This window comes from Acipenser ruthenus, chromosome 14 (genome assembly GCF_902713425.1).
Source record: "Acipenser ruthenus chromosome 14, fAciRut3.2 maternal haplotype, whole genome shotgun sequence".
Classification (NCBI taxonomy): Eukaryota; Metazoa; Chordata; class Actinopteri; order Acipenseriformes; family Acipenseridae; genus Acipenser; species Acipenser ruthenus.
Genome location: NC_081202.1, coordinates 30,304,516 through 30,320,410, shown reverse-complemented (window position 1 = coordinate 30,320,410; position 15,895 = coordinate 30,304,516). Strand labels below are relative to the sequence as shown.

The following is a 15,895-nucleotide window of genomic DNA, read 5'->3' as shown; positions in this document are numbered from 1 at the left end:
GTTGCTAAAGTTTTAAAATTCATTTTCTTACCTCTGCCCTTTTCACTGCTCCACTTATCACTGAATGCTACTCTGCCCATCACATCTCAGCATCTATGCTACAAGTCTAACCTGGCATGGCATTTCCCGACTTGTGGCTTTAAGATGTGCCACTGAAGTAAATTGAATTGTCATTTTTTTGCCATTTTGTAAATGGTAGTAATACTAGTATTTGTTATGTAAACTTATGTAAGCAATAACCCACAAGAGGGTGTAGGGTAAGACCTATCTACCACATGTCTGGGAGTGTTGTGAGTCATGAGGCTCTAGGCTGTGCCTTCCACCACCCAGAAGTGTGCCAAGATTTGCCTTACCGCACCCCGTGTTGTGGGTTATCGTGCTTATAAAACTGCTCTGTACTTATTTTGTAAAAAGAAAACAAAAAACAATAATATTTTAAACTTCAAATAATTTGGTATTGAATGTATCCTTCCACAAGTGCAAAATATTCCCTATAATTTGGCTGCAGAGACTACAAATTGGCTTTAAGAACTTTAACTGCTGAATGTACTGATCATCTATTTTTGTAGATATGCACATTTATATAATTATTTATTTATTATTATATTCACTGTTCAAAGTCAACATTTTGAGTTTTTATTTCTTTCACATGGCCTAGGGCTCTTCTGTACCATCATTAGTTTCCAGATCAATTTAATTTTAAATATGCAAAACTAAACCAGAAATCATCTCATTACACAACAATGGTTAACAGTCCAATAAATTTCTAAAAGCTCGTTGGCACACTCTGCTGGAAAAATAACGTATTGGTTTTACATGATAAAGGCGGTATACTGTGACATGCATCGAGACACCGCGGGTTTACTGCCGTACCGGGGACATTTTCCTTCAGCACTTAAGGTAGCTCTGGTAAAGCCTATGCTTAAGAAACACAATTTGGACCTTAAAGAATTAAATAACTATAGGCCAATCTCCAACCTACCATTCTTAGATAAGGTTCTATTATTTGTTTATCTAGCAGACGCCTTTATCCAAGGCGACTTACAGAGACTAGGGTGTGTGAACTATGCATCAGCTGCAAAGTCACTTACAACTACGCCTCACCCGAAAGATGGAGCACAAGGAGGTTAAGTGACTTGCTCAGGGTCACACAATGAGTCAGTGGCTGAGGTGGGATTTAAACCAGGGACCTCCTGGTTACAAGCCCTATTCTTTAACCACTGGACCACACAGCCTCCTAGTTCTAGAGAGAGCTGTTGCAATCCAATTACAAACATTTCTAACTCTTAGTGGTATATTCGAGTTTCAGGCCCTTGTCAGATTTGTGAATGATCTGCTGGTAAGCTCTGACTCGGCTTTCCATCAGTTTTAATTCTTCTAGATCGAAGTGCTGCCTTTGATACTGTAGACCATTCCATCCTACTGAATGGTCTTGAAAGCACAGTGGGATTGTTTGGCTTTGTCCTGTCCTGGTTCAAATCTTATCTTTCTGATAGGTTTCAGTTTGTCTCTATTGGGGAGGTAAAAATCATCATTATTGGAAGTTGTCTGTGGTGTTCCACAGGGCTCCATTCTAGGTTCCTTGTTGTTTTCATTATATATGCAACCATTAGGTGACATTGACTGCAGACATGGAGTGAACTTCCATTGCTATGCTGATGATACCCAGCTATATGTTAGCCTTACAGACATCAAGCATTGGATGTCACAGAATTGTCTAATGTTGAATTCAGATTTAACAGAGGTTACACTAGTGGGCTCACAGAACCAACTAAAAGGAAATGTGGAATTACATGAGCTTGACCCTTGCAGTCTCTCATCAAAACTTAAACTACAAATTAAGAGAGTTTGGGGGTCATCTGTGATCCTGATCTATCATTTGAGACTCATATTAGGGAAGTTACTAAAAGTATCTTTTTACCATTTGAGAAATATAGCCAAACTTAGACCAATTATTTCTGTATCTGATGCTGAGAGACTAATGCATGCCTTTGTTTCATCTAGAATTGATTATTGTAATGCACTTTTTTTCTGGTATCCCAAAACATGTGGTATCCCGCTTGCAGCTTGTTCACAATATCGCCGCTAGAATTCTGACTAAAACCAGGAAAAGTGAACATATTACCCGTTTTGGCCTGTTTACACTGGCTCCCTGTGCAGTACAGAATTGATTTTAAGATTTTGCTGTTAATTTACAAGGCCCTGAATGGATTGGCACCTAGTTATTTGCAGGAGTTACTGACCCTGTATCTTCCCAACCACACTCTGAGATCACAGGATGCAGGGCTGCTGGTTATTCCTAGGGTCAACAAAAGCAACACGGGAGGTAGGGCTTTTTCTTGTAGCACTCCTAAATTATGAAATGCTCTGCCTTCGTTTGTCAGGGAAGCTGGGACCGTTACAGTTTCCAAGTCAAGACTAAAAACGCACTTTTATAAAATGGCTTTATTATCTTAGTGGGTTTTAACGTAACTTTAAAATTGCTGCTTTTGTATTATTATTATTATTATGTGTATACTCTTATTTAAATGGTCTGATTGTGGCAGCTGTATGTGTGACATGCTATACAAATGTATTGTGGTTTGTTCTTTTTTCTGCTATGTACTGTACAGTGCTTTGCAATACTTTTGTTTAAAAAGCGCAACATGCAATAAATACATTTTCTATTATTTATTCTATAAATGCCAATGTGCAGCAAAGGTAGTTTCATGTTTCAGATGGGGTCCTAAAACTTCTTGCACAGGGAATGAATCTGTAGTGTGGTAGCAGGTTAAAGAGAAAATAAACTGAAATACAAAATGATCTGCAGAAGAATACTTAGGAACTTGTAAGGAAGTGTGGCAAAGTGCCCTGCCCCTGTGTGCATTTGTGTGTTCTGTGTATGTATGTATGGGTGCATATGTTAATGTTGGTGTATAGATTGGTACACGGGATATAAACGGGTCTGTGTTTCACGTGTGTTTAAAGTGTATAATTATATTTAGGCACGAGGATGGCACATCACTTCACGTGCAGATAAAATGTGTATAATGTGTGGCACGGGGTTGCACGTAATGAATTCACGTGCTGGGATTCAAGTGAGTAATTAATTAGTAATTGAATCCCAGCACAACAGTATATATAGATGCACGTTTTAGTCACTTGGGGTGAGGTGTTCAGAGAGTGGAGAACGGGTGAGAGAGAAGGAGAGTTAAAATCGTAATCGTAAATATAATAAGTGTTTTGTTTGTACTCACCGTGTTCGTCTGTCTGTCCTGCACCGTCTGTTTAGTGTTTAGTCCGTTTTGTTTATATGTTTCTTTTGGCTACCAGTGCCGTGTCCTGTTTTTGTACTGTTAAACCTTTTTATTTGTTAATAAACGCTGAGTGCAGCCATTGCACTCAGCTCATCATCACCACCGTCTGTCTGTGTATTCTTTTTCTGGTCTGACGCCACCCACTCTGGCCGTCTTTGTGACAGGAAGTTGTTAGGCTAATGAGAGTTAAGAATGTGTTTTTTAAAGCTACTGTACAGTACAATGCAGTCCACATGCCTATTTCTCAAAATGTTGAAAGCCGTCCAGGAAGACATGGCACCAGCAATGTGCAATACATACTCTGCCTTAAGTCAGTATGCCTGGATGACCTCTCACTTGGCTTGTGAGAATTGCTGTAATTGTTTGTTACGTTATTCAACATGTAGAGTAAATACATTTACTAAGTTTGTACACTGATATTCTCCACTGCTCAGATTACATATTCTACATTACGAGCGCGGTTTGCATTTAGAGGCACTATGCTAAATGGTTTGACTTGTTTACTTGATGACTTTGCCTTTGTAAAGAAAAACAGAAAACACAGAAAACCATTAGAGGAGACTTAGCATAATGCTGGACATGGCATTCCTTGTTTTACTGCAAAAAAATGCCAGCATTGCAAAGCTTTATGCACTGTACTCCTCTAAAGAGCAATCCTCTGTTTCAACAACAAATACAGGGGCACGTTTTACAATTTTACTGTAGTGCAAGGGCAGCTACAATAGTATAAGCCACTGGTAGAAGGATGCCAATATTTTCACATACCAGTGGTATCACAATGGTTTGTCTTTTCCTAGCCTGTGGCTCAATTATTATTATTATTATTATTATTTATTTATTAGCAGCCACCCTTATCCAGGGCGATTTATAATTGTTACAAGATATCACATTATTTTTACATACAATTACATTATTATTATTTTTTTACATACAATTACCCATTTATACAGTTGGGTTTTTACTGGAACAATCTAGGTAAAGTACCTTGCTCAAGAGTACAGCAGCAGTGTCCCCCTCCGGTCAAGAGTCCAGGGCCCTAACCACTACTCCACACTGCTGCCCTGTATGATGATCCCAAATCAGTACCACTGTGAATATCAGGACCACTGACTGTTACCATGCCTGGTCTGCTAATGGTTCTGTCTAGGTTTCTTCAGGATAACACTGTTAAAAACAAAGCCACACACTTGTTCTTTCCTTAACTAGAGGTAGCTGGCTTTTAAAAGATGGCCGGTCCAAGAGATTTTTTTGTTTGGAAAATTTGACCCACTTACAAACTTTTGATCCAACTGGTTTTGAATAGGGTTCTGGACATTGACTTTTTAACAAGTTTCAGGTTGTTTTGTAAAAATGTACTCAAGTTATTGTGGACGACAAATGCCACAATCAGTACTATATCGACACTCAGGTGGCTTTACAGGTAATGGAGAAGGCTAAACCCGACATAAAATGAATCCCCGATGCGCGTGATCATTCAGAGAGTGACAAAACAGTATTATAATGTTTTAGGAATTAGATTGTGGAGACCGAATGCGTTTTCTGTAATGCACTAGTTCCTCCTCCTTTCTTGCATGGATTGGCTCTCTCTTGACATTCAAATGCCCAATTGCGGCCAGGGTCTGATTTAATGTATTTGTACATATAAGAACATAGTGGAATGAGTAATGGACTTTTACTAATACTCGTAGTAAAAACTGCCATAATGGTAATGGATACATGTACGATCCAAGTACTCAGCACATCCATAATGTTTGTATCCCCCAAATGCAGTTTTATCTTCAGGGACACAAGCCGCCCCCCCTTGAAACCAAATTCCCACTACCATAATGAGGTCTACTGCAATGACTAAACAGTGGTAGATCTCGACTGCCACCCTAAAATGTATTAACCTCATTTAACTGTATTTTTATTTTATGTATAGTACATGGCACGTGAAAGTAACGAGATTCACACAGGATTCCTGCGTTAATGAAGAGTGAGTGTCTGTGACCAACGGAGATGGGCGATGTGGAGTCCTGGCACTGTGAGCTAAATCCTTGTACAGCACTTCTCTTTAGTGTCACTTCAGCAGTGCACTGAGAAGAATGCAAGATACAGCAGCAAACTATTGACTATCTAAAGATGTGTGTATAGTATTTACTTTAATTTTGGTACAGTTTATTTGCAGTATTAATGGTTTACTTTGATTTTATAGTAGTATAACTTGCTTGCTATTATTGGAAACGAAATACATCAACATACAAGATTGATTCAGACACCAGAAGTAAAGAAGAGTGTGATGCATGATCGGGGCGTTTTGAAAACAACAACTTTGAAAGAAGATTTTATTTTGTGAAAAAAAGATGATGCTGATGAAGACCCAGAGCCAAAACCAGCTTTTGATTTTCCACTGGCGTATACAGCAACAGAGCAATACACTCCACTGTTCATCTCTCCGTGCTTTCAATAGAGCAATGCACTCCGCTGTTCATCTCTCTGTGCTTTCAACAGAGCAATGCACTCCGCTGTTCATCTCTCCGTGCTTTCAACAGAGCAATGCACTCCGCTGTTCATCTCTCCGTGCTTTCAACAGAGCAATGCACTCCGCTGTTCATCTCTCCGTGCTTTCAACAGAGCAATGCACTTCGCTGTTCATCTCTCCGTGCTTTCAACAGAGCAATGCACTCCGCTGTTCATCTCTCCGTGCTTTCAACAGAGCAATGCACTCCGCTGTTCATCTCTCCGTGCTTTCAACAGAGCAATGCACTCCGCTGTTCATCTCTCCGTGCTTTCAACAGAGCAATGCACTCCGCTGTTCATCTCTCCGTGCTTTCAACAGAGCAATGCACTCCGCTGTTCATCTCTCCGTGCTTTCAACAGAGCAATGCACTCCGCTGTTCATCTCTCCATGCTTTCAACAGAGCAATGCACTCCGCTGTTCATCTCTCCGTGCTTTCAAGGTGTTTACATCCCTCTGTGAGCTCGCACCAACAACAAACAAGCGAGTACGTGTCATATAGCAATAAGGTGCATGTTATGGTTTACAGCAAGTTTTTTTTTTTTTTTTAAACAAAAACAAGGCAAGGGTTTTCTTTCTGTAAACTACTTAGGAAAGTCTGGGTTAACAGTACATATAATCACTTATGGGATATAATGCCATCAGCTGTGACAAAAATAAGAGAACATTTTCATATCCATATTGCCAGCAAACATTTCACGCTTCAAAGTATGCGTTCAGTTGTTTGTGAACCAAGTCTGTGAGTCCATGTAACCTCAGTAAACCAATCACAGCTTACTATGCAGAGATGCCCAAGACTGTAAAGATACACACACTTCCTCCCTTACTTGAAATGTTTATATTAAATACTATAAATGGTCAAATCACCGGGGACTTATTATAAAAGTAGTTATCTACTTGCAAAACATACCATTTTCAAATATAAAGGAGCAACACACATTGCCAGGCCAAAGAGCTGTTAAGTGTTCAAAACTTGGTTTGAACCCTGAACAGTCCCACATAACTCAGTATAGTTTTTAGTCCCTGAAGAAAAAGAAAAAAAACATTCAAACAAAATGTTGTTCCCACTTAGCTGTAATTAAGAGTGAAGTGTCATTCGCCTCCTGCAGCGAAGTGAAGATCTTCTTTCTCTTAAATGTAACATGGAGCTTGGCTGGGTAAAGCAAACTGAACTTGATCCCATGTTTATACAACCTTGTCTTAAAATCTTTAAATGCTGCATGGCATAATACCAGCTATCATGTTTTAAAATGAAAATACATGTTTGCTAAAGCATGTGTTTCTTTCAAAACTGCACATTTAAGACCTTATAATGAATGGATGTCCATGGAGGAGAACATGTATGGAAGTATCTTGTTAGCTACAATTATTTTAAAACTCAGTAATGTCTCCAAAAGAAAAAACGAGTAATTCTGTAGCAGAAGTGGAGTATTTGGCTCACAGACTGATGTAGTTTTTAATGGGGAAGGAAGCCACAGAAATACAATTACCTTTGGGGCTGTAAACAATCTGGGGGAACACATTAGTCATTACTGTCTGCTTTCAGAAAAAAAAAGTAGAATGAATAGAAGCCCAAACGATGTAAGAATGTAGTAAACTGACACCAGGGAATTGTATTTAATGTAAAAGAGCAGCAGTAACTGTTTTCTGTAAGTATGTGGACACTTGTTGATGCATGTACATTAAACATTGTCTCCAGTGATCTCTTTTTCATTGATTTGAATGTAGGTTATTCTGTGTTGTTTATTTAATTTAAGCACAATGTAATCCAACGCTAAGGAATAGCACATGTAGAAAGGATTCTTTTTTTGTTGTATGTTTTTTTTTTTTTTTTTAATTGTACAGCTCCTGTAAAGCACAGCTGGTTTATGTCAACATCAGTCAGTGCTATTGTTTAGCTGTGTTTCTTTTCTTTTGCCTTTTAGTTTAAGATGTTTTGGACTGAAAAATGATTTTGCTTTGGAGAATACTAAAACAACTCTTTGAAAATGGCAGAGTCACTTACAGTATAATGCTTTTACAGAAAAGGTCATAGTTATTCTGTTTAATAATAAAATTTCCCTCCTATATGATGCACATCAACAGAAAACCCTTTACACAGTATGTACATCTGTATTTGAGGAGAAGCTTTCCTAAGATTTCATCAACCGCTTATATTTAGGTGTAATACCGGGATAACCACGAATAGTTAGTTGATGCAATCAAGCATGATTCCACAGTACTTACTCACAGGGCAATGCGGAGAAACCTGGGCTATCTCTACACAGCGGATAAATAAAACTGCAACTACTTTATTCTTTATTCGTCAGCACTACCAACTCATCACTAAGGCTGTGTTTTTTTCACAGTTATCATGGATTACACAATTCTTGTGAAATGTGCCCAATGCCATGTAATGCATCGTTCCTTGTGAAAATCCCCATTTCTGAAAGAACAGTGTAAATATCCATTTTTTTTTTAGCAAACATTTGCTTAACTGACACACTACCTGTCACACTTAGGAACATAGAAGCCAGTTTAGTTTGTTTCTGGTAAATGATTGAACACATTGAAATGAGTTGCAAGATTTCTTTAAAATGTCTTGAACGAAAAAGACACCAGCTGCATCAAAGATTGGAACTATTTCTGTTAAAGATCGCTCTGTCCAGTGCAAGATGGGGACATTTAATGTGTCTGATTTTATGTTGTGTTCTATGTGCAATATTGCTGTCGATCATAAACGGAAAGCTACATACGCAGTGTTCGCACTAGGCCGTGCCATTGCGCCAATGCCCCCCTGAAATAAAAAATGTCCAGCTGAAATTCTCTTAACGCGCCCGTGTGTCCCCCTTCCCAGACCAGACGCAATACCAATACACAGTAAATTAATGCATTTTGTATTAACATCACATGTCTGACGACAGGCTAATCTTTTTTACTTGTTTGTTTACACTTGCGTTTTCATAATTAAACTCCTGTGCCATATTCTCCAGTCCAGTAGAATGCGCTCACACCCTCCCTGATTACAGTCAGTTTCACAGTAAAGCTTGGACGACAACATCAGGCTTGTTAACTTGGCCCGGTGCAAATATAACCTTGTATCCCCGTTACATCCGACCATTAATTCTGTAAGAATAAGTAATAAGCTTCGGCAGTGACTGTTGAAATGTAGGCTGTTATAGTTGTGCTTAAAAATACTGTGTGTAGTAGATTTGTGAAATGCAAACCGCATCATTGACTGAAAAAAAAAAAAAGTAGCCTACGGTAACGTTATAAAATATGTGAAATGTGTCTTTTCTATGACCAAAAATGCTCAAATTCAGGGCCAGAATAACTCCGTACGTGTTAAGCACCAACTGTCTCTTGGCCATTTCGCCAGTAGGCCTATAACGGGCATGATAAAATATATATATATATATATATATATATATATATATATATATATATATATATATATATATATATATATATATATATATAGACACACACACACACACACACACAGTGTATGTGATTTTATACAGCACTGTATATATGCCTACAATACATCTTGCATTGAGAAAACACCACTGGAATCAGAATAAAGGAAATTATTATGTAATACAGTTCACGTGCAGTCACGGGTTTGGTAACTAGCATTTTCTAAACCATATCATTATGTGCAGTATTAAAATAAGTTAAAAATATAGCAAATCCACAAAACCAATGAAATACATAGTGTATATTTGACATTTTATTTTTAGTGTTCTGTGTAACACGGGCCTTTGTTTAACCTTGAAAAAAATAAATACAGTACAGCTATACGCGGATATACGCGTTTATCATATCAACAACATCAACGCGTGTTGTAAAAATAAAGCAACAATTGTTTTGAACACTGTCCAAAATATTTACTTGGGGGCTAAGAATGAAAAATGTCAAAAATAAAACGCCATTTCTGATTTGGAAATTGTTAAAATAAAGGGGAAGTTGGAAGGTAAGAATTTACCAGTCAGGACAATGGCATTTAAATATTACTACTATTAAACTGTACCTGCTGGTAATCTGGTTTCTTCTAGCGCAGCGTTTCTCAAACTACGGGGCGCGCCTCCCAAGGGAGGTGTGGCAAGGTGTTAAGGGAGGCGCGAGCTGTGTGTCTTTTTATGTTTTTGGAGAGGTTGGATGATTAGAAAAAAAATTACAAATTATTATATATTTTAAATGTATTATATTTAAAAATAACTAAAATAAAATAACGCAAAAAGCTTTTGTTTAACGTGCTAATGTTCCTTAGCAACTGTGATACGTCACACGTATGTTGCTTGGTCCCCCCCTCCTCACCACCCCCAAGTAAACTTAAAAACAGTATCAGCAGCGCGCTTACAGTGAGAAACAGCTTTAAATGAGAAATGGATAGTTTTGTGACAAAGTGAGAAAAACGTACAACACAAACCGAAGTGACGGCAGCAGCGGAGGTTCCAGCAAAACGCAGAAGCCGAAAATATGACGAAGCATATTTAAAACTGGGCTTTACATGGAGCGAGTCCAGCGGTGCACCGAGGCCTCAAATGTGTTTTATGTGGCGAAACACTGGCAAACCACAGCATGTGGCCCTGCAAGCTACGCCGGCATCTCGACACTCTACCTTAGTATCTAAACCCGTAAAGTTTATTCACAGGAAGCTCAATGAGTTTTTCTTTATTTATGTATTGCATTTATATAGTGCTTTTTATACAAAAAGTATCGCAAAGCACTGTACAGTACATAGCAGAAAAAAAGAACAAACCACACTACATTTGTATAGCATGTCACACATACAACTGCAACAATCAGACCATTTAAATAACAGATTTAAACAACAGTATACACATAATACAAAAACAGCAATTTCAAAGTTACATTAAAACCCATTAAGATAAGAAAATTAACAGGATAAAAAAAAGAAAAAGATTTTAGCTGCTTCCATTTATACTGTTTTTGAATTAATACTTCTCTATACTGCTCTATATTGATCAAATCCCTTTTTTATTCATTTTTTTGCAACATATAGGATTTTCAGTTTGTTATATTGTTTTAGTAAACTGGGGTGGTGCAGTTATTTTTTTCATAGCTCAGGGAGGCTCACTGTGACAAAAGTTTGAGAACCACTGTTCTAGCGGTTTTCAAACTGGGGTACACGTACCCCTGGGTGTACGCGAGAAAAAATTCTGAAATGGCGGACAACGCATTTTATTTAGTACCACTTGCCAATCTATTGCAAACTTCTGTCATGTAAGCCACGTTTAAATCGCTAATACCAGACTGATGTGTTGTGACAGAGCGATCAGTGCACACATGACTAATTTACATATTATATATGTACGTTTTAAATAAGCCCTGTTGTTTAAATGTCATATAAACGTTGGGCGGTTACTGCAGTCTGTCTTTGGGATAAAAAAAAAAAATTACATATTTTAAAAAACTAAAAGCCTAGTCTTTAACTCATTTTATTTCCTGTGTGCGTTCATGCCTGCAAGTCGATATTTATTATTTTCAATGACCCGATTAAAGTTTATTGTAACTTAAGTATTGTTTCATTTAAAAATACAGAATGTATGGCCAATCAGAAACCGAAGTATTGCAATGCGGTCTAATTTGACAAGCCGTTAAGTCTGGTGTGAGAGTAAGAGTTTTTAGCTTTCAATCCAGTGAAAAAATATGGATTGTTGGCTCAATACTAGTACATTACTAGCAAAGGGCGATCAAGACAAAATACCGTTAGAGATTAAAAACGCCAAAAATGTCTTGGAATTGAAGCTCTTTCCAATTTCCCTGCCATCATCAGTGATTTGTGTGGTAACAAGCAGGGACATCCATCACACTGATACTAGGTAAGCATTTTATTATTATTTTTTAATTAACATCAGTACTGTACGTTTTAGTCACCAAGAATTTAAAAATGCCAATATTATGTTTTCGTAATGAGGTCATCTGTAGAGATGTGTGGATAGTGAACTTTTCTTTGCCTTCTTTTCTGTAATTTTATTATCAGTAAAAATACATGATTGCCATTTGCTATCATGGAATAGTCCTATGTCATTTCTGAGTGATTGAGGCTAGCACAGAGGCTTCGTTGATTTTAATTAATTAATATTTACAATAAAATGATGTTGATGTTTCCAACAACTAGAAACCTGTTTGAGGGACTATTTTTATCCAAAAGTAAATATAATATAGTTTTTTCTGTTATAATACTGTAACTTTTATAATTGTATCCATCACACACTCCAAGGCTTGTGCGTTTTGTTGTATCATGTTATTGTACAGACCTTTTTTCCGTTTTCATTTTATTATTATGACTCTCAGATGGGGGTACGCGATGGACTACATTTTTTGGAAAGGGGTATGCAGCTTAAAAAGATTGAAAACCCCTGTTCTAATGTGATTTGGTACAATGAATATCCTCTACTCAGTGATACACCAGCATCACTGTGACACATTTCCCAATATTTTCCCCAAAAGTGACAGTGAGTATTGTAGAGACACCTTGGTTGTATCTACAGATTTACAGTTTTATTTTTTGTTCTTCAGAAACAAAAGGTCTGTAAACTCTGTTGTCATATTTAAAACAAACAAAAATAAAAATAAGAAAATGCCCCCCTAAAAATTTGAGAGGGGGCCACATTGACCCTCAGTCTGTAAGTCCTGGAGCAAACACTGATACGATCGCCTTTTAAAAGCTTTGTCGCAGAAATGCAAAGAAAAATGATTTTGAACATGATTTGAACCATTTTACCTTGAAAAACATATAGCCCAGCTCACCACCTTTCACAAGCACCTAAATAACAAAAATGTGTATCTGAACTGTTTGATATGTATAGTAAGCAGTCTAAACTTACGCCCAATCCAGTTCGGGTTGTTTCCTGCAGAGTCTGATGAGTCTGACAGCTAATTCCTGTCCCCCTTCAATCACCAACATCTCTCCCACTTTCTCTCCATTCAGGCAGGTGAACAGCACCATGGAGCCATAGGCTACAGCCTTCTCATCACTGTGGTCGAGTAAGTTCCTTTAACAGGCAGACAGATACAACACAGGTTAATATGATATGGAAAGAAACTCTGTAATGGACTCTTTTTGGGGTCACATTGACCCACATTACAAAATGCTGGTTCACAGGGGAAATACACTAACATCACCTTTTCTTAATCTAGGCTTTAAAATCTATTGTCGTAAATCTTGGAATACAGGATCCTAATTTTTATTTTAAGCCTGTTACTTAGGCCAAAATGTTTGCAACAACTAGAATTTTAGGATTATGACATAATAAAAAATAAAAACAAACTAAATGAACATAATTTAGATATTTTTATTTAACATCATGTAATCAAAATGATATCGCAAAAGTCTATCGGAAACCATAATAGTAGTACAGTATTTAATGTTATATTTCTAAATGTCACATTTTTCAATTTGGCAGTTTTTTGTTAACTATATGGAAAACTACAAAGTGGTATGCAATTCAATATGTTAACGTAACAATATTCAGAAGGTTTTATTCAATTTTATGAAGCAAAATTTGAGTTCTATAGGGTGATGCAAAACGATTGGCCATAGCTGTACAATTACTTTTCACTGTATTTTTTTTTTTACAAAAAGTTAATAAGTTACTTTTTCAATTGGCTTGTTGTTTGTTTTGAATGTTAGGCCATTATTTTCATTTCCCTTCTTTTTGCTCCTTTTTTAAGCTGTGCTCCTCTTGACTCTATGACTCACCACCTATCAGTGCCTTTACAGGAAGAGCCACTCTGGGACCCATTCTAGATCACTTTCAAACTCTAACAATGTTCCGTTCACTTACAGGAACAAGGCATTTTCGGATTGTTTCTAGATTTGTGAAAAAACAATGCCCATAGAAATGCTTAAAGGGCACTTTAATGTTTTTACTTACTTGTAAAGAAGGCACGAATAAAATGAAAGCATATTTAAAACAGAAGGAAAGTGTGTAAATGATAATGTTGCTAGTGTTACAGAACACCCTGCAGTGTTTACAAAAACCCTGTACTTGTTCTTTGTTGTATCCTGTGTTGTCCATATCGCAGTAATACATCTTTAAACATAATCAAGATTGTTTTGATATTTCATTCATACATCAGGGGTCATAAATCACCTGGCAAATACATTTCTCAACTTTACCTTGGGAGCGTTGACCCCGAGAAAGATCACCTCTTGCAGTATATTCAGATTACCCTCCCTCTTGAAACAATGCTTGCTTTCTTTTCCCACAATACACCACTCATTTCAACCAGAGAACACTGTTGCAGGAGGATGCATGATCTGAATACACTGCGGTAAATACTCCTTCATAAATACTTACAAGAAAGTATCTGGGAAAGTGTGCTTCCAGATGTCATCTTTACAGTCTTGGTTACCCACAGCAAGGTTTCCAAGGAATTGTATTCCGCACCTAAAAGCTGTATTGAAAAATGAGAAACACAAGCGAGATAGATGTGATATACAGTACAATCGTGAGGATATACACATTGCTGCAGGACTTTGTGGCAGTTTAAAAGGAAAAAACAGTGCTTTACATAGTACATTGAACTATAAATTGTTGTGCAACTGAAATCTCTGAAATGCATACAAAGTTGCATCTCCAAGTTTTAGTTTCAGTTTTTTTCTTGTACATATGGACCGGCTCTCTATTAGTATTGCCAGTCTACAGTTTTCATGTGTTCAGGCATATAAAATAACAGCACATGTGGAAATTACAATGTGCGCTGCACCTTTACTATTGTAACCATGAACGGAGATAAGCGATGTGAAATGGTCGGTGATGCATCATTTTATAATTAATATACTGACGGCAGGGCTCAAAATGTGCACATGCTCGTATGTCAAATTGCACTCAGTGACATTCCCTGCTGACCCAAAACAACTTGTGTTTCAGACCAATGACCCAAATTAAGACAGTTAAAAAAGTTGTGCTTGTTTTTTTTTTTTTGCCTGATTTATGCACACATCTTATCATATTCATGTGATGTAAAAACCTCCAACACGAATCAGGTTTGTATAAGAGGTGGCAACCCTACAATGTTTTCTGTATTTTACTGCACTCTGCATTAACTTTCACATGGTGTAAAAATTGGATTGTAACAGTGGAGAACAGCGGGTATGGGTATTCTCACAGGCAGGAGAAAGAGATGGAGGTTGCAGTTGACACACCCCACAGGCACACTGGTTTTATTTACATTAACACTCAACTCACATGACACTACCAGCGATGGTAGCTCACAGAGGACATATTAGAATGTACAAAAAGCTAAACAAAATAAAATAAATAAAAGGTGCTGTGAACATGGCTAGCGCTACTCCCACTTGTACACCTGCCTGCCAACTCCAACTCCAGTCATACAAACGGTCGCTTCCCTCTACCCGGGACAGACCCCCAACCAACTCCCAACCCCAGATTATACACACAGTCATTGCAAGAGATGATCGTTAGTTTCCTGAAGCCCACTTTTTTCAGCAGCACAGACAGTTGTTATCTTGTAGCAGCAGCGCTCTGAGTCCTATGGCTTTTCAGCAGCCATGACTGAATTGTATGGCTTTCCAGCAGCACAAAGGGGTATAACCGGTGGTTGGTTAAACTGGTAGTAAGTTTACCAAATTAGGTTTGTTTGTTTTGTCTCACCATTTGAATTAAAACTTCAATCTCCTCCTTCGAAAAGTTGCTCTTCCTTGTACGCAGGCCATGTTTGTAAGCATCACACTGACTTTCTAGCCAATCACACTTCTTTAAAACTGCTTTACTGCTTCGTAGATCGCAGGGAAAGCAGCTGCGTGCGCCCACGTTGTGAACTGCTTCCTGAAACACTTGCATCACAGTCCTGTGCGCTCTAGCAAGCAGGTCGCAGGCCCGATAAAAGTTTTCCATAGCACAGCAAAGCAAAGTGTAAAACAAAGTGAAAGTATGGTAAAGCATAGTTAAGCGTTATAAAGAATAGCGTGGTATGGTAAAGCATATTAATAAAGATGGCAAACCAGTGTAGACTATAATAATGCATAGTATAACCATGGGAAAAGCATGGGATAGCTGGAAAAATGCCAAGCAAAAATACTGTGGTAAACTTTTATAAGGGGAATTTCTCTCCCTAAAATAAAACT

At 37.7% G+C, this 15,895-nt stretch overlaps 1 protein-coding gene across 5 annotated transcripts in view; it reads right to left on the bottom strand.

Annotated features, from left to right (window-relative positions):
• atxn10 (ataxin 10) overlaps positions 1 to 15,895 on the bottom strand; it is an 82,108-nt gene that overhangs the window by 44,938 nt on the left and 21,275 nt on the right. For all 5 annotated transcript variants that reach the window (XM_058986329.1, XM_058986328.1, XM_034033068.3 and 2 more), the window contains 2 exons: positions 14,106 to 14,202; positions 12,630 to 12,797 (listed from right to left, as the gene is read on the bottom strand). In XM_058986329.1, coding sequence (XP_058842312.1) covers positions 12,630 to 12,797; positions 14,106 to 14,202 — 265 coding nt within the window. The remainder of the gene's footprint in view (positions 1 to 12,629; positions 12,798 to 14,105; positions 14,203 to 15,895) is intronic.